This window comes from Oryzias latipes, chromosome 14 (genome assembly GCF_002234675.1).
Source record: "Oryzias latipes chromosome 14, ASM223467v1".
Lineage (NCBI taxonomy): Eukaryota > Metazoa > Chordata > Actinopteri > Beloniformes > Adrianichthyidae > Oryzias > Oryzias latipes.
The window spans coordinates 23,483,519-23,510,793 of record NC_019872.2 but is presented as its reverse complement, the minus strand read 5'-3'; the positions used below and the strand labels follow the sequence as shown (position 1 = coordinate 23,510,793).

The 27,275-nt window shown below is 41.5% G+C and overlaps 2 protein-coding genes across 2 annotated transcripts; both read right to left on the bottom strand.

The window, feature by feature from the left end:
* Nucleotides 1–1,762: 1,762 nt before the first annotated feature.
* Nucleotides 1,763–3,014, bottom strand: LOC101158130 (putative gustatory receptor clone PTE03). The gene has a single exon (XM_004076739.3). It carries the CDS (start codon nucleotides 2,721–2,723, stop codon nucleotides 1,779–1,781), a length of 945 nt encoding a protein of 314 aa, XP_004076787.2. The 5' UTR covers nucleotides 2,724–3,014; the 3' UTR covers nucleotides 1,763–1,778.
* An 8,904-nt stretch (nucleotides 3,015–11,918) lies between these two features.
* On the bottom strand, nucleotides 11,919–21,437 carry LOC101157879 (neuronal acetylcholine receptor subunit alpha-10-like). Its single transcript, XM_011483838.3, has 6 exons — nucleotides 21,301–21,437; nucleotides 15,208–15,353; nucleotides 14,986–15,140; nucleotides 14,671–14,917; nucleotides 14,302–14,587; nucleotides 11,919–13,488 (listed from the first exon to the last, which is right to left on the bottom strand). Exons 1-6 carry the CDS (start codon nucleotides 21,356–21,358, stop codon nucleotides 12,749–12,751), a joined length of 1,632 nt encoding a protein of 543 aa, XP_011482140.1. The 5' UTR covers nucleotides 21,359–21,437; the 3' UTR covers nucleotides 11,919–12,748.
* Nucleotides 21,438–27,275: the final 5,838 nt, after the last annotated feature.

The window sequence follows — 27,275 nt, the reverse complement described above, 5'->3', positions numbered from 1 at the left end:
ACGCTGGAACCCAGAAGAACACTTGGAGACGAGAGGTAAGAATTAGAAGATTTAATTTACAGGAGGTAAGTAAAGAGCAGGATTCTTGGTGCGGCGTGGCGGCTGACTGGAGGTTTGCGGCAGGTAGAACCAGAGAGTGAGGCTTCGGCTGAATCCGTGAAACGAGGATGGTGGACTGCGACCCGTGGTACTCTCGTGATGAGGATTCCGTGGGAGGAACAACGAACTGGCATTGAAAACAGGTCCTGGATCTCCTTAAGTAGGCGGGGAACAACGATGAGGTGAGGGGAACCAGCTGGTCCCGTCCAGAGCAGAGCAGGAAGTGGGAGGGGGAAGGTAATTGACAACGGCAACATGTCAGAATCTATTCAATTTCTTATTACTCAGTCCACTCATACTCCTATCTTACTGGGCTTTTCATGGCTTGAACTACACAATCCCCAGTTTAATTGGACCCAGGGTAAAATTATCAATTGGAGTGCTTACTGTATTGCTAATTGCCTCAAATAAGCCATACCCTCTGTTTCAACATTTATTTCTGATAAATCCTGCGAAGTGGACCTTTCTAAAATCCCCTCTTGTTACCATGATTTAAAAAATTTATTTTTGCAAAGCTAAAGCCAGTGCATTACCACCTGACCGCCACTATGGCTGCTCCATAAATCTGTTGCCTGATGCCACCCTTCCAAAGGGTAGATGTTGTTTAATCGTTGTTGTTTAATTTATCCGGTCCTGAGAAATCCTCGATGGAAAATTACATTCAGGAGGAGTTATCCCTGGGACACATATGTCCTTCCTCCTCTCCTGTGGGAGCTGGATTTTTCTTTGTGGAGAAAAAGGACAAAACTTTACGCCCATGTATTGATTACCGCGAGTTAAATCAAATCACCATTAAAGATAAATACTCTCTACCTCTCATTACTTCCGTATTCGACTCTGTACAAGAAGCCTGTGTCTTCACTAAATTGGATTTATGCAACGCTTATCATCTGGTTTGCATCAAAGAGGGAGACGAATGGAAAACGGCATTCAACACACCCCTGGGACACTATGAATATTTGGTAATGCCCTTTGGGTTAACCAACGCCCCTGCCTTTTTTCAGAGGTTGGTAAATGATGTTCTTAGAGAATTTCTTAATTGTTTTGTATTCGTTTATCTGGATGATATCCTCATTTACACCAATAACCAAACCCTACATTAACACCATGTCCGTCAAGGGCTCGAGAGACTTCTGGAAAATCAATTGTTTGTCAAATTCAAAAATTGTGAATTCCATGTCAATACCGTTCAATTCCTGGGTTACATCATTGAGGCTGGTCACATCCGACCTGATCCCTCCAAAATCGAGGCTGTCATCAATTGGGAACCTCCTGACAACCGCAAAAAATTACAGCAATTTCTGGGATTCGCCAACTTTTACCATCATTCATACGAAATCATAGTAGCATTGCCTCCCCTTTGACGTCTTGTTTAAGGAGTTTACCAGCTGACAAAGTTTTCCGTACAGAGCAAAAATTTTCAGACCCTAAATATTTTTACTGTAGCCCATAATAAGCAGAAATACAGACGTATCTGTGTTTACATCCAGAAACAGTTTTTTCTTTCATTTATTCATCATTTCTATTTATTACAGTTATACTTTATTTTACAGCAAATATGATCATTTTGACACAAGTTTAATTGCCTTTTCACTGCTTTGATCAATAAAAGCTGCTTGAAAATAGGCATATTGTAAAAATAAATAGGATTTCACTTGTAACATTTATAACAGTTTGATTTAACACTCAAATGGGATTTTTCTGGAACAGCATTTTTCAGATAGAAACTTTTGGATCTCTCTGGACTGCACCCCATAGATGATGGGGTTTAAGCTGGGGGGCAACATAACGAAGAGGATGGCACTGAGTTTTCTGTATTCTGAGTACTGGGGGAAACGGTGCAGAACAATGATTGAAACGCCACTGATTGACATGATCAAATACACCACTAAGTGAGTGCTGCAGGTCTGTAGGGCCTTGTTGTTTAAACTCTTGCTCTTGCTGGTCAGACAGACCGCCGTGATCTTACTGTAGGTGAGGACTATGCTGCCGATGGATGAGGTTAGGAGGACCGCGGTGAAGGTGAGGCCGTAGATGTTGTTGATGACAGAGCTCTCACAGGACAGCTTAAACAGCGAAGCATTGTCACAGAATGGGTTCTCTATCAGAGTACGGCATCGGTTGAGTCGAATGGTCAGACCGAGCAGAACCGCTACCCAGACAAAGGGGACCCCCCACGCAAAGACCGTCAGTTTGATGATCATCCTGCTGGTCATGATGTTGGCGTATCGCAGAGGGTTACAGATGGCCACATACCTGTCGAAGGCCATGACCATGAGGACGGTGTGGGAGGTGGAGCCAAACATTTGAGTGGTAAAAGCCTGAACCACACACTCGTAATAACTGATGAGGCGCTCAGAGGGGGGCACCAACATGTCTGAGAGCAGCCGGGGCAAAATGTGAGTACAACCAACAATATCACTGACTGGCAGGTTACAAAACAACAAGTACATGGGTTGATGGAGGCTCTTGTCAATGGCAATAATAGCCAAGATGCCTAAGTTCAGTATCATGATGACAATATAGGAGAAGAAGAAGAGGAAGAAGGCATATTCTGTTGACTCCTTTGTCACCTTGAAGCCTTCTACCTGCAGAACGATGCTGTTGTAGGTAATGTTTTCCATCAGACTGAAAGAACAAAACAACAGAACTGATTAAAACATTTGCAAATGCATTTTTCAAATCTCTAACCACATTCAGAGCTCGTTATTGTTCAAAATGCTAAATAACAAACCTAGTGCTGCTGGAGGTGAGCAGGTACTGTTCTGCACCAGTGAGACTCGTATCTTTTGTAGATGTGGTTTCACCATCAGGGTTACCCTGACATCCTGGATGATGCAACGTCAAAACACCCAAGAGGTCACTCTCAAACTTTCATCCAAACACAAACGAAAGCTTTCAAAGTTTGAGCTTCACAGCAAACAACCATTTAGAACAACCTTCTAAAAGGAATACAGAGAGGATCCTTTATTCTTCTGAAAATTTCCTCTCCCTCCTCATGTGCCATTATTCTCTTTGAGGTATCAAAAGTATCTCAAGTACCTTGAGTGGGTGGAAAACAAAGCCTTTGTTGAATAAATGTTGCTGCAAAGTCAGCATAATCTTTACTGTGACCCCTAAAGACAAGAATCCCTGTATTGTGTCATTTATGCATTGTGCGATCTGTGGTTTGTTTGTGTGTCTGCAGACTCAGAAACTGTGTTTTCTGAGAGCTTCTGTGATTCATTGATCCTGCTGTGCTTAAAGAGCAGGGGGTCGCTGATCTTCACTCTGACATGAGCAGGATGTCACCTCATTAACCAACCCTCCATTACCACATCGACTCTGTTTCTCCTGTTTTTCCCTCCAACTGTGAATGCTCCTTCATGTTCTCCCACATGTTCCACCAAAAAATCCTCCTTCATGTTCTCCTTTATGCTCGTTTATGTCATCCTACATGTTCTCCTTCATGTTTCCCATTAAAGTTTTCTACCAGTTTTCCTTCATGCTTACTTTAATGTTCCCTTATTTGTTCTCCTACATGTTCTTTTTTATGTTCTCCTACATTTTCTTGTTCTCCCTCATGTTTTTCTTTTATTTTTCTACCTGTTCTCCTATATATGCACCAAAGTCATACTAGACGATGTTGCAGGCAGCAGAATGTTCTCCACAGTGTCTCCAGACACTGTCACGTCTGTCACGTGTTCAGTTTTGACCTGCTTTCATCTGTGAAGAACACAGGGCGCCAGTGGCGAATCTGCTAATCGTGGTTTTCTCCATCAAATGTAAAACGTCTTGCACGGTCTTGGGCTGTTAACACAACTACCACCTGGAGAATTTAGGGCCCTCTGAGCACCCTCATGGAGTCTGTTTCCAAGGAAAAGCGGAGCGGAGCACAGCTTGTGGCTTTTCATCACAGATATCATAATATTAAAACATCAATGAAACAATAACGAAAAGTGGAGTTCGGATTTTAACAATGGATTTGTGCTGAAAAACGAGACGCGTTCCAAGGGGTAAAAACTAAACTGCAGGAGGATCAAGTTTTCTTTTGACGTGCCAGTGACATGTCCGGAAAAGGAAGAAACACAAACTCCCACTGTGAACGCTGTTGAATATGTTAACAAGAAATAAAAGAACTACAAGCATGAGTATTTGCTTTAGAATCTGAAAATGGACTCCACAAGGCCCTTTCAGTAGCATCTGGTGGTAAGAAGCCTACTCTTACTACAAATGAGCGGAGGAACTATGTGTTAAGCCAAAGCAAAAAGACGACAAACAGATTTTTACCTCTATCGCAGTGTGAATTTATAGAACAAAGATAAATTGGATCAATTTAGAAGAATAGGTATCATAATTTTGACAACAAAGCACAGGCAGAGAGAAAATCTGTGCCAAACGTCAGGGTCAGAGATACGCTGCTCCTTGGAGATTGGGCTATCAGTGGAGAAAGCCACAGAAAAAAGCAAACTTTCTGCTGCACGAATGTTATTGTTCCAGTGATTACAGAACTCTTATCTCAAGTAAAAGAACAATCTGAACTTTTAAAAAAAGACTTCATAAAGTTATTTGAAGAGATTGGCTGAAGTCAATTGTCATTGTCAACTTCCATGCGGGAACCTCCCAAATGGATAAATAAAGTTGTCTATCTATCTATCTATCTATCTACCTATCTATCTATCTATCTATCTATCTATCTATCTATCTATCTATCTATCTATCTATCTATCTATCTATCTATCTATCTATCTATCTATCTATCTATCTATCTATCTATCTATCTATCTATCTATCTATCTATCTATCTATCTATCTATCTATCTATCTATCTATCTATCTGTCTATCTGTCTGTCTATCTATCTATCTATCTATCTATCTGTCTGTCTGTCTGTCTGTCTGTCTGTCTGTCTGTCTGTCTGTCTGTCTGTCTGTCTGTCTGTCTGTCTGTCTGTCTGTCTGTCTGTCTGTCTGTCTGTCTGTCTATCTATCTATCTATCTATCTATCAGTGGACCTCTTCCTAACATTGATGGGATGTCACTCAATTTTAGCTGGCTGTCCAGAGAGTGTGCTTCCAGAGGACTCCATTACACTGAAAACTTTAAAAAGGAACCATTCATAGGAAAAGGCCCACACCTGAACAGAGGTGGAGCTAGAGAGTTAGTGAAGAACCTCCTCCACGCTCTGAGGCAGAGAGCCCAGGCCCGTGAAAAGACAATAAGGAAAGACCAAGCCAGTGTTCCAAGAACCACAGCACCATGTCATGAACAAATACCTCCACCACCATCGGTCAAGGACTCAACTGCAGCAGCACAACAACAACCTCCAGCTAAGGACTCAACTGCGGCAGCGCTACAACTAAATCACCATCATCTCCACTGTCCCTGGGGCTTTCATTACAGGCCTTGGATCCATCTGTGGCCCCAACAACAAGTTGCAGCAGAAAGTCTTGTGTCTTGGTCGCAACAGTAAACAAATTAACAAACCCTCCAGCTTAGCTGCCATTGGAACTGGTTTGCACAGGGCATTTAAAAAAGCTATAAACCCCACAACACAAATGACTACCCAACAGCCACCTAGTCACTCTAAGATGGCTCACTTTATACGTGACTGACAAAACAAAAGATTATCACCTGTCTGAGTTTGTCTACATGCTGCCTTGATGAGTTACCCACTAGATTTCTAAAGTCTTTACTGAACACCCTTTTTGTTCAACCTCTACATGGTGCCACTAGGTCAGTTAATTTGCAGTAATAACATATCTTATCACAACTATGCAGACGATAATAAGATCTATGTGTCACTGACTGCAGGTGAATATGGGCCAGTGGATTCACTCAGTTGCTGCATCCAACAGATCAGTGCTTGGATGCAAAACAACTTTCTCCAGCTAAACTCAGACAAGGCTGAAGTCATCGTCTTTGATCCACAGAAACAAAGAGAAAGGGTCAACAGCTACCTTCACTCTCCAGGTCTCAAACCTTCATATCAAGTGAGAAACCTAGGGGTAATCATGGACTCAGACCTGAACTTTAACAGCCATATCATGTCAGTAACATCAGCAGCATTTTACCATCTAAAAAACATTGCCAAAATCAAAAACATTGTGTTAAAGTCAGACCGGTAGATACTTATTCATGCATATGTCTCCAGTAAGTTAGATTCCTGTAATGGCCTGCTCACTGGCCTCCCCAATCGAGCTGTAAAGCAGCTTCAGTAAATCCAGAACGCTGCTGTTCGAGTCCTGACTAGAACCAGGAGGTACCATTACATCAGTCCTGTGCTCAGGTCTCTGCACTGGCTTCCTGTGGCTCAAAGAATAGACTTCAAAGGAGCTCTGCTTGTTTACAAGTCTCTCCATGGCCTTGCACCAAAGTACATCTCTGACATGTTAGTGCCAATTGAACCATCTTGGACTCTGAGAACCTCAGGGTCCGGCCTCCTGCGGGTGCCCAGGGCATGGGCTAAACAAGGGGAATCAGTGTATCAATCTTATCAGTGGTTATCTTATATTCGCTTACATGTTTACGCATTCTTCCAATTGTTCTCTCTCTTATTGGTTGAATGCTGTAAAGCATTCAACCCTTTGTTTTCCTGTTTCTCTTTATTTATTTATTTATTTATTTATGGTATCTTCCGCCGTTTTTTGGCACCTAACTCCTCCTACAGTTTTTATCCAATTTTAACCATTAGACTATTAAAACGTTCAGCTCTTTCAGCTTATTCCAGCTATGACTTTTGGTTTTTCAAATCCTTGTACTTTTTAAGATATTCCAGGTTGTCCAGGATTTTTTCCCCCATAGAAATACATAGGAAACCCCCCCACCACCCCCTGCAGAAGCTCGCCGGTTCAAGACCCGGCTCATCAGCTTTTACAAAAATATATATATTTTTAGTTTGCTTTTCTTTTTAATTTTATTTATGGTCAACTTTGATTATTTCTTAATTTAAACCTTTTTCCCCCCACAAATTATCACCGTTTAGACCAGGGGTCGGGAACCCTCGCGATCCATAACTGGCTCTTTTGATGGCCACATGATCTGGGTCGTAGACAAAGGGTTTTTCCGGAGCGTTTCACCGGAGCGTGTCAGCGTGTTCTGTCGGTCGAGTTGTAAGAACGAGATGTCGAGACCTGCTCAGTTAACAAGATCCATCATTTATTTTCTTCTTCCGTTTTGGAATGACAGTCTATAATAACACCACACAGCGGTGACTGTGTCGCCGGCGACAAGCGGAGCTGGCAAGCCAACAAAAGTGGCAAGAAATGAAAAAGCTGACACGCAGACCACTTGATCGTCAAAACTTGAAACGCGCTTCCTGTCACACTGTCACAGGAAGCAGACAAAGCAGAGAGCTACTTTGTCTGCAGTTTTCTTGTGACCCACATTATTTCAAGAGAGGATCATGCGGTGCGAAGCGATGCCCTCCTGTACCGCGCGATCCGAGGCACGGGGCTTTTCGCAGCGCATCCGCGGCGGATCGCGCGGTGCCGGCGGCTTTCCACCGCTTAATGCGCTGCAAAAAGCCCCACGCCGCTGATGGCTGGGTGTTTGCACGGCGTTACCGCTCGGCAGCCCCCGGTCCTTTCTTAAAATAATGTGGGTCACAACAGAACTGCGGTCAAGCCAGCCATCATTCACATACCACACACTGCAGCGTGTGAGTATTGCTGTACTGACAATGTTTGGCTCTACGTCTGCACGTGAGCAGTATTTCTCACATCTAAAGAACATTAAGACTAACCTACGATCACGTTTAACGGGTGGAAGTCTCAACACCTGCATGAACCTTAAACTCACCATGTAGGTATGGTGTCAAATTAATGCCTAAACTATTTGGCATTAAAACTGTAAAACCAGGAATCAAAACCCCAAATCTGCGAATCAAATTCTGAAATCGTCTTTTGAGTTGAGCTTTTATTACGGATGAACCAGATTACAAGACCATGAGCAAAACCATGCAGCACCAGAAGTCGCATAAGAAATACTTATCATTAATAGCAACAGCATCACAATCATATTAAGAAATAATCCACAGATGTTTTGTACTTTAAAATTGTTGAAATTACATAAAATTCACACATTCATTTAAACATATTGTATGGCTCTCATGTAATTACATTTAAAAATGTATGGTGTTCATGGCTCTCTCAGCCAAAAAGAATCCCGACCTAAAGAGCCTAAGGAGCCTAAATAAAAGAGTTTGTTCGTCATCATTTTTTTGTCCATTCAGCCCTGTTTTGAGCTAATTCAGCTTTCATTCAGCAGTACAGCATTCAACCCTGCATTTTCTTCTGGAAATGCAGACTTTCTAGTTTAGTTCTACTTTCCTTCATGTTGTCCTCTATTTTCTTCATTGTCTGAGACATTGTTAAATGAAATTTTCCGTTAGTTTTCTGTGTTTATTCCTGCGCTTGTACTCCTTTATTTTCTCTTACATTTTATCTTGATGTTCTCGTTCATGTTTCCCCACATTTTCTACAGACTCTTCTGTGTTCTTAAACATGTTATCTTTTATGCTCTCCTTTTTGTGCGTTTTTGCTTTCCTGTGTGTAGTTTTCCTTTGTGTTCTACGTGTTCTCCAACTTCTCCTTTATGGGATCTGTCCTTCCAGAGAGAGGGTAATGAGGTCATCTGAGGTTGCTCTGGGTCGCTGAGGTGAAGTGTCCTGAGGCCTCTGAGCACCCAGGAGCTTAGGTGACCAGCAGGCTAACAGAATTAAAATGTGTTGTGTAACCTTCAAGAAGTGTTGGACAGGGATGTCCTCAGTCTCTAAGGAGGCTGCTTGGTGCTCTCTGAGCCTCCGTCCAGTTCCAGTTCATCCTGAATTCTTCAGGGCTGAGGGAAATGAAGCATAAATGAAAGAGTCTGAAAAGTTTTGATTTCAGGCTTACATCATGAGTTGTAGAAGTTTCCTACTGCGAGCCAAAACAAAAGATACAGAGACTGTGATTGTCACACTAAGCTCCTCTCTGCTTTGACACTCAGGTAAGAGTCTGCAGACCCCAGGAGTTTTCGTTACAACCTCCTTATTCCCAGTCCTCCTAAAACGCAACCATCTATATCCTCACGGACTAATTACCATCAGAAACTGTTGATCAGTGTTTGTCAGGAGAATCCCTTAATTGTAGCCACATCTGAAAAAAATTACCACTACTTTGCCGCTGCTGGAACAACAGAGATGCACAGTGATGAAACAAAGGTCCTTGTGAGGGGGCAACACCGTCCCCTGAGCTTCCAGAACATGAGGATTCCAAACACCATGTTGAAACGTTCATAGACTTTAGTTGTTTATGTTCATGCGCAAGAGTTTCTACACTTTTTCTTAAAACGTCTCTGTAACATATAACTAAAAACACCTTAGAAAAAGGATGCTTTTTTCACTAGATTTGAAAAAAAAAGAAAGAGGTCTGAAGTGTATTTATTGTCCGCTGTGAATGGTTACATGTACTAGGTACTGGTGTTGTATCACCCAAAATGCAGGAGACTAGGCTTGGTGACAGAAACTGAAACATTTTATAAAAAAACTGAACAAAACAACAAAACAATGGGAGCAACAAAAAGGGTGAAAGCAGAACAGAGCAGAGCAGATGACCTAACAAGGAAGAATTGAAAACCAGAAGAGACTCTTTACAGATCCCATAATGCAGCGCTTCAGCTGCCCTGGTAAACACTAGACTTCACGATGCCGAAGAGAATTCTGATTCTTTTGATTCTGAAAACAAAGCCTTTAAAAACACATTAAAGGCAGAATAAATGTTTCTGAGATTACTGGGAAACCCGTTTGTTTCATTTGTGGGAATGTGGCTGAAATGCAATATCAGACAAACATCAAACACACACTTTGCTGAGCACACTGAGTTTACACGGCGCTTTGGTAACTTTGAATGCCGTCGATGTTGAAACTGTGCAGATTCAGATGCAGCTGAGTGAGCTGCAGGGTTTTGGCACACTGAAGGAAAAGTATATGGTGGCCGAGAACCACCATTGCAGCAAAAAAAGAATAGCAACTGCAAAAAAACAAACAAAAAAAACGGAGATGCAAAGAATAAAAAAAATTAGCAAAAAGAAAAAAGAAATGCAAACAAGAAAAGCTACATTGGAAGTGAATCGGAGATTTTCCGGTGACACCTCTCTGCTAGCAGCCCGTGGGCTTGTGGGGCTTGCTCGCTTGTTACACCGGCAGACATAGATCCACTGCGGGATGAGAAGCTGCCGGCTCAGGCATTCTCTGCTCACCCCCTGTCCAAAAATGTGTTTCTGAGCTTGATCCCGAGGCCCCGTGTGGGAGGAGCTTCCAACTAATGTTTTTAGCCCGATGTTATTTACAATGCATGGAAGACACAGGTGGTGTTGAGATATCAGGTTAATTCATTATGAAGAGTTCTACAAAAACATCAGCAATCACTTCTGCATTCAGGGTTCATGGGATCGTCCAAAGATTCTACCGGTACCGGCCGTTTCAGTCACGCTCCAAGAGCTGTCTGTATGTCAGCCGCTTCTACTGTGTTTCTCTGTGTCTCTGTGACCCACTTTGAAGGCTCACTGTTCCGTATTAACCCAAGAGGGGAAAACAAAAATAAAATTAGGGGACCTTTTTTATTTTTATTATTGTGGCAATGAAAATAAGTTATTAAGTTGTTGTTGTTTTTTCCCATTAACGAGAAGTGTTCTCTTCCAGCTGTAAATGCGAACAGGGCAGCAGACGGCTGCCAAGGGAACGTTGCTTTCATTTTCTTCCTTAACCCCTGTGCTATCTTAGATGACCCCACCATAGTGGGTCTAGATGACCCAACTCCCAATGTTAAAGTGCCTAGGATAGCACAAGGGTAAAAAAAATGATCCCAAAGATTCCTGCAATCATCTGGCTCCATCTCCTGTTCACATAGGAAACTGCAGGTTCTGCAGGTCAGCACTGCTGAAAAAAGCAGAAAAAGTCGTCCCACCAAGCTTAGGTGGCATGTGGAGCTCTTGAGGCTGTTGACAGATACCAGCACTTTAACATTTTAACACCAGAGATGTCGCTGGTGACATTTAAACAACACACACTCTTTGACCTACCGTAACTTTTCAACCATTTACATGATCAATGTCAATCAGCTGATTCTGAAGCGGAGAAAACCAGCTTTGCACCTTACTGTTAAATAACTCATTATTTATTTACTATAACTTTTTAAAGTGACAATTACAGCTGCATAGAAAACATATATTTGCTTGTTATTTTAGCATAGATCCTTTTACATTTGATTCTGTCAAGTTAGGTTATATGGACAGTGTTTAAGTCCTAGTGTATAGTTGCCCAATCCGATATTTCAAGTCAGATTCCCCCTAAATATGAATAAATACACACCCCTTTTATTTTTTATTCTAAGAAATTAAAAACTTTTATGCTCTCACAGGCTTTGAGTTTGACACATGTGCCATCGAAAAAGAAACCATAGAGGTTTATTCTATGTTATTTGCAGGCGATGTTGTCCTCTTGACCTTCAGATTGTGGTGAAGCGGATTGCGGCCGATTGTGAAGAGGCTGGTTTGAGGATCAGCACCACAAAGTTTGAGGCCGTGGTTCTTTACCAGAGGAAGGTTGTTTTTACTCTATTGGTGTGTGGAGAACTTCTGTCCGAGGTGGAAAAGTTTAAGTCTTTTGGGATCTTGTGCACGAGGATGAGGGAAGATCAGAACGTGAGATCTACAGGCAGATTGGTGTGGGGTGTACTTTCATGCATGATTTATTTTCTTCATTAATTTTCAGGAGCTTGTAGCCTGAGGTGAACATAATTATACATAGATAAGGATTTCATTTGCAGCAACCTAAAAAAAAGGAGGACTGAAATGCCAAATATCCACAGGTTGGTTTTTTATTCTTCACTATAAAGATGTCACACATGGATCATGAAGAAGACTCATCTCATCTGATTTCTAACAACAAGCTGCAAAAAACAGGTTTTCTTTTTTGTTTTTCAGTCAAATTTCTTTAATTTGAACAAAAAACCTTTGAAGTAAGAAAATTCAGGCGCTGCTTTTTATTATTTTCTCTTCATCTGTCTCTCAGTGTTTTCCTTCTTTAAAAATGTTGTTTCTCCACTTTTTTCTTCTTCTTTCTTTTGCATGCAGAGGTTTGAAATAATTAGTGAGAATCACTTATTGTCGGCATGATCATAGGTGTAATTTGTGGCTTTGATCAGAATAAATTCAGTACTAAGTAGTAACTTTTTGCTGAAACTTACAGTTTCTTCCAAAATGGAGAGAAAAGTCAGATTTCACCTGCAGTGAAGCCCAACCCTGCATTCGATGAAATGATAAAGTTTGGATCTAGACTTTGATTACCGGTAATTTAGATCCGATCATGGTTTTACATTTTTCAAAATCAAGATTAGTCTTTTAAAAAGGAAAACGTTAAAAGTCTTTCTAAAAGTAAAAAAATAAAAGTTACAAAGTTGAATTACAATGTTAGCATTTGTGCAAATGAGTGAATCTGACACCAGAATGAACCAAAATCAACACCCCAACCTTTATTTAGACGTGTGCATGCAAACATCTGGGGCTGTTAGTTTCAGCCCACTGTGACTTCACCATTGTGTTCACACGAAGTGGCTCTGGAGCAACTACACAGCAAAGGTGAGAGGACTAAAGGTGAAGGTCAAACCAGAGAAGAAGTCCTGCTCAGCTACCTCAAATGGCTTTTCCCAGGATGAGGACGCTCATAAAGAAGAACAAGATGAAGAAGAGCCACATGAAGAAGCGATCCATCACCTTGGCAACCTTTCTCCACTCTGTGATGCGCAGCTGAGCAACCCGCTGGTCCTGGTACGAGCTGGCAATGAATTCCACGTTGCTGCGGAGCCGCTGGTGCTGGCACACGCACTGGGTTCTCACCAGAATCTCTCTCCGGTTCTGCTGAGCTCCACCTTCAACATCGCTCTTTTCCTCTGCATGTTCTCCTGCGGCAACTCCTCCCGCACTCATACTGTTTGACTTCTCCCCTTCCTTATGGCCTCCAGCAGCTCCTCGCTCTGCAGAGTGGTCAATGGTCACAAACAGATCTTCCTTCCAGATCACCTGCTTGGTTAAGTCCTGCTCTGTGCTCAGGGACACCCCTGTGTTGTCCTCTTCCACCTTCCCTCTCCACACCTGTCCATTTCTGTCCCAGTTGGTTCCTGTGGTTCCAGCACCAGCTGACGGAGCATCAGACTCTTGCTGAGACAAAGGCTGCTTCAGGGACGAGGCCCGGGACAGGCAGCTGTCTCCAGCCTCACGGAGGAAGCAGATCCGAGCCAGGAAGTTGAGTACGAAGCGCTGAGCCCACTGGGGGACAGGCCGGGCCTCTGAACCACAATGGTGTATGTTCATGATGAAAATGGTGAGAGCCGTGGATGCAGTGACCATAGTCATGGTAGCGATGTAGTACTTTCCTGTTGGAGAAGGACAGACGGTTCAGGTTCAAGACCCCAATGATCCCGCTTGGTTCCTAAAAAATAATTCCTATTTGGTGAAAAACCTGGGGAACACCTTAATGTCGGCTACAGAAGTATTGTCCAGTCTTCAGCAGCTGCTGCAAGCAAACAGGCTAATTGCTGGTCATTTTGTCCTTCAAATGCTGTGATGCTCCCTGTGACCACTGCCCCTCTATAGCAGCTGCTGGTGGGTTTTGCGGCCCCAGGAGCCCATGACTCTGTCAACTGATACCAATGTGAGTTTCCTTTATGTAAGAATAAACAAATATTTTGAATCTGCTTCTGCAGCTTCTCTTCTCTCCAACAATTCACTGCACCTCAGAATGATACAAAGGACTTTTTAGCAGCAGACATTCCCCTACTTTTTTTTATAACCACTGTTTCTTTTAATTGAGGCTGTCAGTTTTTTTTAGGGATGTCCCGATCAGATCACGCGATCTGAAGTCTTGCCCGACCACATGGTTCATTACTCCATCGGAAATCGGATGTTGTCACCTGATTAGTATCGGGCATTTAATTTGTTCTTATCATGATCAGATTATCAAGATGATTATTCCAGATAAATACTCTACTAGAAGGCTGCATATCATGAACTGATCACCAAATTTTATTGCAATGCTAGTTTGAGCCGGAGGCACACAAAAAGATTTCAGCTACTGGATTATCTCAACGCAAACAACAACCTACAAAGGTATCTTAACACAAAAAAAGATTACGTTTTTGAGGATGAAGGCTGCTGAACACACAGCAGGACAGAAGTCTGGAACTCACCGATGAGCGGGACGCTCTCAGATGGCGGCATGCTCTCTGCCACCAGCAGCTGAAAGACGGTGAGAGCCAGCAGCACCGTCACACCGAGGGATACTTTTTCACCTGAGTCAGCCGGCAGGTAGAAGCCCAGCGGAGCCAGGAAGGAAATCATCATGCAGGGGATGAGGAGGTTAAAGATGTAGAAGGAGGCTCGTCTCTTCAGGTTGAGCGTGAAGGTGATGTCTGGATATGGATCAGAGCAGCAGCCGTACAAAATGACGTTCTTTTTGGCTGGCATGCCCAGAACCTGAGGAAGATTCAAATCAGTTCATAAAAAGAAGGGTTGTTTTTTTTTATTCGTTCTTTTGTGTAGTAAATTTGACCTCTGACCTCCCACTCAACGTTGGGGACAAAGTCAGACAGATCTGCACTGTCCAAAGCATTGAACAGGTCCATCTGGTTGCCATTGTGAGTCCAGGAGCCGAAGGTCAGATGACACTGCTGAACATCAAACGGAAAGAAGGCAACATCTACAGAGCAGGAGCTCTTGGTTATGGCTGGCTGGTCCCACATGACCTGGCCGTCGTTACGGAGCACAACGTTGGTCTCCATGGAACTGGAGAACTCATCATTCGCACTGCGAGGGAGAAGACGGGCTCAGAAGAGGAGTTGAGGAAGATTCAAGGATCAGAAAGCTTCTCTCACCTGTTATACAGGACAATGTCTGGCCTCCAGACAAGGCTGCTGGGTATGCGGATAGTGTCAAGTCCATCATAGTCCTCTTTCCTCCAGCTGAGGAAAGCATCCATCCACACCTGACGAATCCACAGGTAGGTGGTGAGGATCTGGTTGCGTTCATCCTGCGGAGACAACAGCAACTTTAGTTGAGCGTTTGGAGTAAACTGTGTGTTTGCATCGCCTGGTTACCATGTCGATGATCTGGGAGAGCGTGATCTGCAATGTGACGTTGATGATGTTGTCGGTGTCCTCCACCGGCCGCAGAGCGCTGGTGTAGTTGGAGAACAAATCGTTCAGCAGCTTCTGAGCGAAACGTCCCTGAGCAGCTGAGCAAACTGTAGAAGGAAGAGGGGTTGATGCATTTTTCAGGTGGCCAACTAACTTTATTCTCACTCCTTACTGCAGCGCCACCTTCAGGGCAGCCACAACACAGTTACCAGTTTGGCAGTTTCAGTTGTCTCTGAAACTTCCTGTTTTTGACAGCACTACTTTTTTATATTTTGATCCATCACTGCAGATCGTCAAACATTGACGGCGATGCTCTGGTGGACTCAGCCTCTATCGTTGCTGCCAAACTGAAACAAGGACTGAGTCTAAGGATACGGGCTGTGGGTCCATTTAATATCCTCATCAATACGACTATCAACCATCCATTGGTTTGTTAAATTTTCATTGTCAAATTGGGTTTGTTTCTAGAAAAAAAAAATGTTTTCCCATTTATTGTTTTAAGGTGGAACTTCTATTAATATTGTGAAAAAACCCAGCTAGTGTGGAGCGAGGACGGGGGTACAAACTGAACAGGTCACCATTCTGTTGCAGGGCTACACACTCACACTCACATGCACACCTAGGAGTAATTTAGATTCACCAACTAACATATAAAGCATGTTTCTGGACTGCTGGATGAAGCTGGAGTTCCCAGAGAAAACCCACACATCACCAAGAAGAACAAACGCCACACAGAAAGAACCCAGTTGGGATTTAAACCAGGACCCTCTTGCTGAGAGGCGAGAGCATGAACTACTACTACTACGCCCCTTAATTTTGTCTTTTGAAAATGTAAAATAATCTTGTTTTCAAAGCCTCCTGACAACACTCATACTTTTGTCATGACTGTCCAGTTACATGTCATATTCATACCAGGTGTTTCATCCACTAGTCTTTGTTGAATGTGTGGTATTTCTGCAGACACGTTTGTGTCACACACACATGAACAAAGAAGTCTCAGTTTAATTAACCTGCAGACACTCTTGTCCTCCTTCAGAAAGCAGCTCAAAGATGAAATCTCTAAATCCTGTTGCCAGATGCTGTAGTTTTGCTCCTTCCTCTCCTGTGAAACAGTCTGCCTGTAAAAATTCTGCGGTTAGTCCGGCTCTTTGTTGTCTTCTCATCTGGAGGATCGTATTGAAAGAGCTGTTTCTGCCTGTGGATTTTAGGATTCTGACAGTTGCTGGTTCTGACGCTGCCTTTACCGCATTCTGCTGTCATAATGACCTTTAGATCTGCATCAGCTGATGCTGGACTGATGTGTTGCTGCATCTCTTCTGATGCAGCTACATTTTATTTAACATCCAGATGTTGTCTAAATGTCTTCGTGCTTACAGCTGTTCTTATCATTGTGGGAAGGAAACTTTCAGGTCCTTCAAACAATTCCTGCTTGTTCTCTATGTTTTTCTCCCCTTTACTAGTTGTGAAGTATTGAGCTGTAATGTTATTTAAATGAGGTACAGGGTTTGAAATCTAGTATAAACCTTTGCAACCATCTTATTTGTGTATTTACCAGCTGATTAAGACCTAACCTCACAATTTATTAATTCATGTTAAGAGACTTTATTTAATGTTTAATGTTAATGTTATATAATGTTCACAAATTCAAGTTGAACATGTGCTTTGTGTATTATTCCAATAGTAATGTCATATTTTGGGTCCAGGTTTGGTGGTCAGTGAGATTTGTCTCATCAGCATGAGGGTGTTGTGGTGTAACTGTAAGATTTTAAATGACAGCTAAATTAACAAGAAATAAAGGAATTAAGAAAAAGCCTGTTTAGAAAATCAGATGAGTTCAGTCAGGTGGGTGTGTAAATATACCACAAACAATGTGCAAAGACGATACTAAAAAGGTTCAAAATGTCGAACTGTAAGAACTTTGAACCCAGAGAGACTCATCATAAACTCTGTTTCACAGAAGATACCATTAAGATGATAGACATAAACATGTTTAGAGAGGTTTTATGAAGTCTCACATATCTTATGAAACAAATTAAAGATGGAGCTAAGTTCTGTGGTAAAGAAATTATCACCAAACTTGTTTATTTGGATAATAGTAGCGGTCATGTTTTTGGTTTTCTTTTTTTCAGTCACACCACTTTAAGGTTCATGATCCACAGCTGTCTTCAATTCAGTTACCCTCAGCCTATTTAAGTGTCTTGGTTTCTGTTCTCTTTTGTCAGGTCATCTGCTCTGTTGTATCACCGGTTTGTTTCTCCCCGTAGTTTTGTCATGTTTGAGTTTGTTTATTAAATGTTTTATTTCCTGTCACCAAGCATGGTCTCCTGCATTTTGGGTCCTCCACCACCAGTTCCTGACAATTTCCTGTTTAAGTTCAACACTGCGAGCTCTGACACAAGGGAGATTACACAATCCTGAGTGAAGTCGGGTTGATTGCTCCTTTAGTTTACTCATTGTATGCTAATAATGTAAAGTTTTTTTTATTATTTTACATTCTAGTCATTTTATTTCATCTTCTGTCTGTCTAAATGATAGTTCATGTATTTCACTACAGATGTGACGCGAAGCTGCTGAAAAGACAGAATGAGGCAGAAAAACAACTGAACTTATCTTTATATTTTTTGTTTATTAATATAAACAATGGAACATTTGTTTTATGAATGCATATATAAGTTTTTACTGTTGGTGTTTTTGGAGTCGTCTCAGGTGATTGTTATTTAATACTTGTAAATTTTATATTCACAAAATTTTTTTTTCAAAAATCAGACTTATGTTTCACAAGATGAATGTTTAACTCACCTAAATTCATGAAACATAAAAATACAAGAACAATTTTTACTTTTTTTATTTTTTTACTTTTTTTTCTGGATGATGCAGATTTTGTGTTGAAATTTTGTTATTAAAAAACACAAATTGAAACCTGGCTGATGAGTTTAAACCAAAGCTCGTGTCTACTCTGTCCTGGATCAATATGTACACAGTGTGCCCCCCCCCCCCCTCCCAACAACAACAATCTAACAGGTTTAACGCACTCTGAACAAAAAAGGAACGCTGTCCGCTGGCTGACCCCCAGATGACGACGGGAGTGAGTGAATATGGACGGCAGAGTTTTCTGAACAAACATGGACATGCTGGAATCAGACACTACTGCAATCATCTGCTGGTATCATTTGCCCGCAGGAGGATCCCAAAAGCATTAACACTGTGGTGTGCAGAGGGGGACGGGGCAGCTTTGAGCTGACTTTTTAACAATTCAAATTGCAGTTGTTCACTACACTTTCTTCCATTTAAAGACAATGAGATGATGACGTACTGAAAATCAAAGCTACGGTACGATAAGGCTCCAAGTGGAAATGCCTAATACTCGGATAGACCCAGAACAAGCAGCACTAAATTACTGCAAATGATGACACACCTGAAAATGGTTGGAAACACATAAGAACATTTGAGAACACCTGGCTTTTGTGAAACACAGAAAAGAACATCTGTGAACACCTGAAAACATGTTTATCTGTGTATACTTGAGAACACCAGTGAGCAACGCAGAACAGGGGTGTCAGAATCCAGGCCTCGAGGGCCGGTGTCCTACATGTTTTCCAACCAACCTGCCTTTGAAGCTTCCTTATTGGCTAAACACCCATCAAGGTTATCAGCAGCAAAAAAAAGGCAGGGTTTCTGGAAAACCAGCAGGAGGTTGGAGTTTGATCCCCCCTGCCCCAGAACACCTGTGAGCTTCCAAGAATTCCCCAAAACATCTATGAAGGCCCAAGAACACCTGCAAACATCCAAGAATACCAGAGAACACCTGTGAACACCTGAGAATGGCTATGCAAACTCTAATACACCTGTGAACATCCAAGAATGCCTAAGAACACCTGGAAACACTTAGCAACACCTGTGAACGTCTAAGAAAACCTGAGAACACCTGAAAACACAAAAGAATACTTCAGAACACCTGTTAACACCCAAGAATATCCAAGAAAACCTGTGAACATAGAATAAGACATTTTTACACCAGAGAACACATGAAAACATTTCTTAACACCTAAGAACACCCAAGAATATCTGAGATTACCTTATAACACCCGTGAACTTCTGAAAGCACTACAATTGAGAATATCTGAGAACATGGAACTACCCAGGACACCTGAAAAAACTAGGAATATCTAGGAACGCCTGAGAACACTTCTGAAAACACATGAAAGCATACATGAACATCTGAAAAAATATGTGAATACCTGAAGAACACTTCGGAAAATTTGAAAACACAGATGAACACTTGGGAACACTTGTAAACACACGAGAACATGTATGATCATTCAGCAGACCTTGCTTATTACAAGCTGATCGTGTAAGGCAGGAAACATTCTGAGAAGACTCTAGAAACATGCCATTTGTCTGACAAAAGTTAGTTTTAGTTTTTGTGTTTCTTACTTTGATATGGTGCTTAAAAAATGCTCTGAGCTTGACATTTCACTAACCATAAATACTGACATTTTTCTCACAAAAGATTTGAAAAATAAGTGATTGAATAAATCGAGCTTTGGTGTCTTTTTACATTTTTTGTGTGAGATGAGGAAGACTGTTGACCTTCAGTGAAACCAGGTTTGTTTTTCTGCATTTAAAGCATCAAAACAGTGATACAAGCCTTGTTCAGTTGTCTTCTTAGGAGCCAATAACTCTGGAAGCATGTCTGCTGGATTAAATGTACCTTTGAAAAATGTGGGTGGAAGTGGAATTAGGCTCGTGTTTGGGCTGCATGTCTGGCCTCTGCGCTTTTGAAAGTGGTTGAAGAAAGACAGCCGCAGCTAAAACAAACGCATGAAAAGTCATAGTCTTTCATTACTGCCAAATGCTGACAGCAGAACTTTTAACATCATTTGTTGGTTCTCCAGCCAGCATGAGGACCTGAGATGTGGCGCCCAAGACCTGCCTGTACTTCAGCCAAACTATTCCAGAGCAGATTTCCATCAGGAATGTGAGGCTGCATGAAATCTGTTGATGGATGAAAGTCACATTTAGCAGTACAAGAAAGAACATCTGGGAATCTAAAAGATAGATCATTTCTTCACGGAGATTCCCTAATTTGGTGTTTTGATGGTGAGGAGGACCATGTACTCTACAGGTCATGCTCCGATCTGCATGTATCAACACAGTTAAGAGCCTCTTCAGCCTTTGTGAGGTTTCTTGGAAGCATAATAAGACCTAACAAATGGCAATGGTGGCGGAGCAGCACACGTGTTTGTGACTGACAGATCAGGCGCACTTGATTTTTCCCATCCAAATCTTCTCAACAAATGCAAACATTTCTTCTCAACACATGAACATTAAAAAACAATGTTTTCAGATGAACACAGGCTCTTGACATAGATGTTCCAACAAATGAGACCTCTTTATGAACTAATGTTACTAAAGATCACAGATGAAGGTTTTAAAAAAGGTCATAACTGTGTCTGATCAACACAGGGGTATTTCTGAAGAACACAAAACATTCTGATAAAATGTTTGAACACACTCATTCATTTGAATGAGAAGGTGTGTCCAAACTTTTGGTCTGTACTGTACAAATAACTCTCAAGAACACATTGATGTTCTATACTGAGGCTTGAATGTTAATGATCAAGAAATGACTGTTCTGATAAACATACAAACGTGTCTAAATAACACATGGATGTTCTTGATGAACCCACAGTGCATGATGCCTTTCATTAAGTAGGTATTCGAACCTCCCTGGGTTTGGTTTGAAAATCCTAAACAAGATCCACGCGGCTTTTTTTCAGTTCTTGGTATCAATCTAAAAACAAAAGGTAATATTTTTCAGGACTAAAGAATGATTCAGTGATGAAATGTAGATTGGAAGTTGCGTTAATTTGCAGCAGCTATCAAGCTGCAGGTATCAGTCAAATGGCATCAGTTTAATTTTAAGTCTTGTTACACTCAAAAATGTTCATCTGACATTTCCTAACAATAAATGTGTGGACCTGCAACCACACCTCCACCAGGCAGAGTCCAACACGCTGCTGAAAATATTTAAGGAAGAAAATGTATTTTTACCTGAAAGGAACAAGGGGAGCAAAAGGAGCACCATGGATCTGCTGCAGAGGATCTTCATCTCGCTCTGGAAACCCTCACACTCACTAAACAACAGTCGATTGTAGCTGTGATCACACGAGGCAGGAGAGGGGAGCACTGTGAGGGGGAGGGAGGGAGGGAGCTGCTGATGATGGGGGTCACTGTGTTTGCTGCAGTGTGGTGGTCTCTGATGTATGAGGGGTCGTTAGTGCCACGAGGCGGCAGGCTGCGCTCCATGTTAGGATAGAAGGGTGGGCTGCAATTTGCAGCAAATCAGAAGCATTTACAGCATGTTTGACTCATTATGAAGGGATCCAAAAACAGATCAGTCCTTTAGGAAACGATTCAATTTCACATCAGTCACCAGTTGGATAGCGAAGGATATATCAAGATCTCCCAACAACTAGAAGCCACAGATCCTTGTTTGGTGGAAAATGCATAATGTTTGATGAAACTGGTGTCTGCTCAGCACTCCAAATGGGAACCAGCCCACTAAGGTCCACCACAGACTAGGAACGTTCACCACAGATGATGAAGTTACACCAGAAATTAAAAAGGTGCACCGTGCTACAGACTTCACAACAAGCTGTACAGGTCCACTGCAAACTTCAAAAAGTCCAAGATAATGGTTCAACTCAGAGATCAGCTCAGCAATCGATCTTAGCTGGGCCTGTTGGATGAAGCAGTGCATGCACTTACAGCCACACCTACAGGAAGTGAGCTCAAAGAAAAAAAATGATAACCAAATACTAATACGTGACGTGTGCAAGTGATGTGCAAGAGTACTGGAACTTATGTTAGGTGAGTGGAAGCTTCTTCCTCACAGAGTCACAAGGTTGCTAGAGCCTATTCCAGCTAATGTCGAACAAAGGGAGGGTGGAAGGAGAAGATACAAATTAAAGGAGCGGGGATTGTTCCTCTGCTCTCAATTCAAATATATAAAAACATCATGAATTTTGGGAGGAGCACAAACTGTAACAATGAAAATTTCATCCTTGTTAGATTTGAACTCCACTTGCTGATCACATCGTCAACAAGTCACTACCAAAGCTGAGCTGCTAGTTGGTTCATGCAATGCAAATATTTGCCCAAGTTCAGTTTATTAAACTGGGGAAAATTTGCACTGCCTCTCAAATATTTTGATGTGTGGCAAAACTTTTGATGTGCCACACAGCCTGAAACTTAATGCCGCGCCGTTTTTTGAAGTTATATGGAAGGACTTCTCAGTGCATCTTTACTTTGACTTTACATTAACCTTTTAAGACCTGGCGTCCACATGCCATCACATTTTGGGTTATATTTCCCCAGTAGTCAATTTTTCTTACTTGGGGCCCTGTGATTACGCATGTAGAGGATCAGCTGAAATAATAGCTAAGGTCTAAAGAGGATTAAACTGAAAATGCTAGTAGTACAAATGGCATTCATTGAGAACCTAGCTTGAAATTTCAAAAGTGACTTCAGATCAGCCCAAAATGAAGCATTAGGTCACATGACCTAACTTTGAAAGGTTCTTCCTGCCCTTTCTGCTAACTTTCTACTTGTCATTATGTCAGACGTTTAGTTTATTCTCTGCTTTGTTTAATGATACAATTGCAGGTGTAGTTTGTTGGCAAGGTTAGAGGCAAAGCTCATGAAACGGAGCTCTGCATTATTGAGAACCAACCTCTAGTTAGTCAGACTCTGTTAGCTTGTGCCTTGCTGTCTAACTCAGCCAGTCCTGCAAGGAGACATTGCTAGAAGATCAGGTGAAGCTTCTGTCCACATTTCAAACCTCTTTTCTCCACTCAGTGGTGCCCCATTGAGAAATAGACCCATATCCAGGTAACACTGTGGCTGTGTCTGATTTCATGGTCATTGGTCATTACATAAGCTGCATTTACACTGCAGTTCTTGATGCCCATATCCGATTTTTTTTAAATCTAGTGCTCTAGTCCCGCAATGGGTTTGTAGTAGTTAGGCATTAAGGTAGGGAATTCAGACACAGCCTGTCATATCACGTTGACAACACACAGTTCCATCATCCAAAGGTTGCCAGAGTTGACGTTGCTTCAGCAAGTACATTTTTGAGACATTTTTGGAGACTTAAAAGTCTTTAAAGCTTTAATATGATGACATCTTTAGCTGTCCTTCAAAATCTGGATGTCCAAGTGGCTCCAGAAACAATGTTGACATTAAAAGCTGCTGAGGAAAACCTGGTCTTTCACCTGGATGTCGCAATATCCATCTTACTCTAGATGGTGCAGCTCTCATTTCCAGAAATATGGACCATTTTTTTAACCACTTAAACTGTTGACTAACCAGGACTGAAAGCAGGAAGCAGTAAAAGTCTTTCTCATTTCTCCTTCTTCTGCCATATGTACAATAACCCCCCAAAACTACAAAACTCTATCTGCCCTCAAGTAACAAAAAATGTATGAACACAAAGTAAAATTTTAAAAAGTTGGTTCAAAAATGTGTTTTAATAGTAATAAGTTAGTTATTTAAAATATCTCAACAATAATGAATGCTTAAACTGTAGAGAATAACAAAATAATTGAAGGTGACCAATTGAAGATCAGATGTCTGTCCTCAAAGTGTCTGCTACTGAAGGGTTTGATAACTAATGACCAAGTTGATCTGTTCTGTCTGACAGAAATCTGACTGCAGCAGCAAGATGATGCTGGAATGAATGAATCATCTCTTCGCCGTTTTTTTTAAACTGAACAATCCCAGAAAGGGGAGCAGGGAGTCCTGCAGTTTATCAATCAGATCTACTTATCAGTCACAGAGCAGCTCTAACTCATTTGTCAAAAAACGTGTTTCTGTCCTGCCAGATGTTCATCTTCATCTTCTTCTGTTTTGTCCCTTTCGGGGTCACGGGGCTGCCGGAGCCTATCCCAGCCGCTTGTGGGCGAAGGCAGGGGACACCCTGGACAGGTCGCCAGTCTGTCGCAGGGCTCCTGCCAGCTCATCTATTCAAAATATCTGAGTTTACTTTGGCTGAATATACAGCAGCTGACAGAAAAACTAGATCAACTCAATCCATACCATAAAATGCAGAGACTGAATTCAAGGAAGAAATACTCCTGAAATCCTCTTTTAAACCAGCTACCAGTATGATTGAGAACTTTTTGGTTTTTCTCCTGTTGCTGATAGTTTTTTAACATCTGTGTGTTCGACATTAGATATTGAGTACCCTCTTTAAAAAAGAAAAAGTCAAAAAGCTTTTCGGTTGAATTCAAAGGTGACTGAAACAGATCTGCTGAAGGTAATCTCCTCATGGCCGCAGACTGTTGACTTGTGTTTGTTCTTCCTCTTTTGGACCCTCGGTGCTGCAATTAACAAGACTGATCAGAACATTTTATGGCAGGACTGGAACATGAGAATTAACAGTGTTTTGGTGTGGAGTTTGCATGTTCTGTTGTTTTCTCCAGACACACAGTCCAAAAACATGCTTCACAGGTTGATCAGTGTCACTAAATCGTCCCTAGGTGTGAATATGAGTGTGCAATTGAGTGACTTGTTCAGAGTGTACCCCACCTTCACCCAACAATAGCTAGGTTGGCTCCAGCAGCCCCATGACCCCAAAAGGGATTCAGGAGGTTCTGAAGAAGGCGGATGGAAAAATGGCTTATGTTGTAAATAAAACATAAAGTTGACATTTTAAGAGCCTGACAGAATTAGCTGAAGGTTCAGCCTTCCTTTCTCTAAATGGAGTTTATTTTTGTGACATGATCTCCATCCTCAGGTGGTCTGCTCATCTGGGTGGCTCCATCGCAGAGAGGAGGGGTTGTGTGAGGAGCAGCCGTTCAAAGCCAGGCCTCTGCGGGTCTGCTCGAAGCTGCAGCCACAAACCTTCATTAAACAGTGAATAGTGTCAGAGAGTTAGAACAGATTAGAGGATTAACAGAAAATTAATTGAGTGGCAGAAAAAGTGGAGATGAAAGCAGCGGGTCACAAATCACACACTCCCCAATTTGTACTCTTTAATGATTTTTTTTTTTTTTTTTTTTTACTGAAGAGTTTTTTTCAACAGCCTGCTGCCTGACACTAACATCTGCAGGTGTAGCAGCTACATCCCTGGTGGTCCTTTTGTCTTTATGCACATTTGAACGAGGAAAAGGCTGGAGGAGCTGCAGCCTGACTTTCACGGCACGGTTCTAAGAAAAACAATGTGTCAAAAGTCCTTAACTACTCACTACATAGTGCACTATATAGTGTGTTTGCCATTTTGTTGAGCTGTCTCAATTAACAATTCCAAAATCCAGTGCCCTAAAAATTTCCCACAAGTCTCTGCAAAAAAAATGTGTGTGCATTGATGCTCAATAAATTGGTGAATATATCCCACAATGCATTGCGTTTTCAAAAGTTTTTCATGTGAAAAAACAAGTATTTAAATTTTATGTTATTTATTTTTAAACATTTGGTTCGCTTTAAGTGAACCAGAGTTTGTTTTCCCCGATAATATGGAGAAAATTTTCAGTCTAAATATACCCAAGCAGAACTTGGTCCAGGACCAGGAACCGCTCTCTGACCCATCTATGGAGGTGATCTTGGTTCGTTTCCAATCAGACTGAGCTTTGGTTTGTTCTGAGATTCCTCAGTCTGAATACAATCCGTTCCCGGAGCGGTACAACTGAACCAGAATGACCACCATAGCCGGTGGTCACATGATGTAAACACTGTGAGAATGTTGCAACAGAAAAATATAAAATCAACAATTGTCATGTTATCAAAAATGAAAAGAGGGTGCAACTGTGTATTTCTCAAAACATTTAGTCTAACATCCCTGAAAACACTTCTTTTATGTGGCATCACATTTGCCGCTTAAATAAGAAAATAACGTAGTGAGCATAGTGCCTGAAAATCCTAAAATCCAGGGTACAAGATAGTCCCACACTATATAGTTTTTTAGTAGTTAGGGATTAGGAAAGGAATTTAGACATAGCCTACAACGCAGTGAACATTTGATTTGAATTTTTGATTTGAAATGGTTTATTTCAAGAAATTAAAGCAAGAATAATGCACAAAACGATACAATCAGCGGTCATACATTCATACATGTACGTATCAAACTTGGGATAATTAGACATTAAATCAAAGATTGCTTGAAAGGGAGTCGAAGGAAGCAAAATTATATAATCCCACCCCTGTTCTACCGTAACCACTTTTTAGTATTCGGTTCATAACTTTTATCAGACAGAATTAAGAATCTTTAATTATCAATAAATCACATGACAAAGATGAACTCAGTAATTATTATGTAAAAATAGACATAACTCTATTTTAGAAATCAACACAGCAAATGCAGATCAAAAGTCAAAAATATGTGTAGATTATTTTTAAGTAGAAAAAAAATCATGAATCAATTTTTGAGGCAAGTGAAGTGATATAATTATAAAGCTATCCCTTTAACCCCTTCGATTAAGCAATTTTATCGTCATAATTATAAGGTATTGATGTGAAATAAAAAAGGATCTATATACAGTCCATTGTCCAAGGTTGGTAAATCCATATTCTGCTGCCTGATTGACAGCCGTCCTTCTGGGTTTAACATTTTTTGTAGGTTCTCTTTGCTGTAAGGTGTAACATGTTGCTTTTCCTTAAGTCCAGAAACTGCAGATGGGAGTTAAAGATTTGTTCTGCAGTCTGTCTGCAGGTTCAGGCTGTTTTCTGTAAGGGAGGCGTCTCTGGTTGCATCACTCTTAGAAAGGGATGAGCTGCTGATGCTCAAAAAGTTGAAGGAGGCTCAGCCTTCAGACTTTGTGTTTGTTTGCAGCAAACTGAACTTTACTGAGTCCCATTTACACGCTTAGCAACTAAAAAAGAAGTCTTGCTTGTTCAACTAACAGCATGGATATAAAGAGAAAACACATAGGCTACAGACCATGCAGTGATCTCCAACCCTGTTCCTCGTGAGCTACTGCCCTGCTTGTTTTGCAGCTAACCCTGCTTCTGTAATTATTGGTCACCCAGAT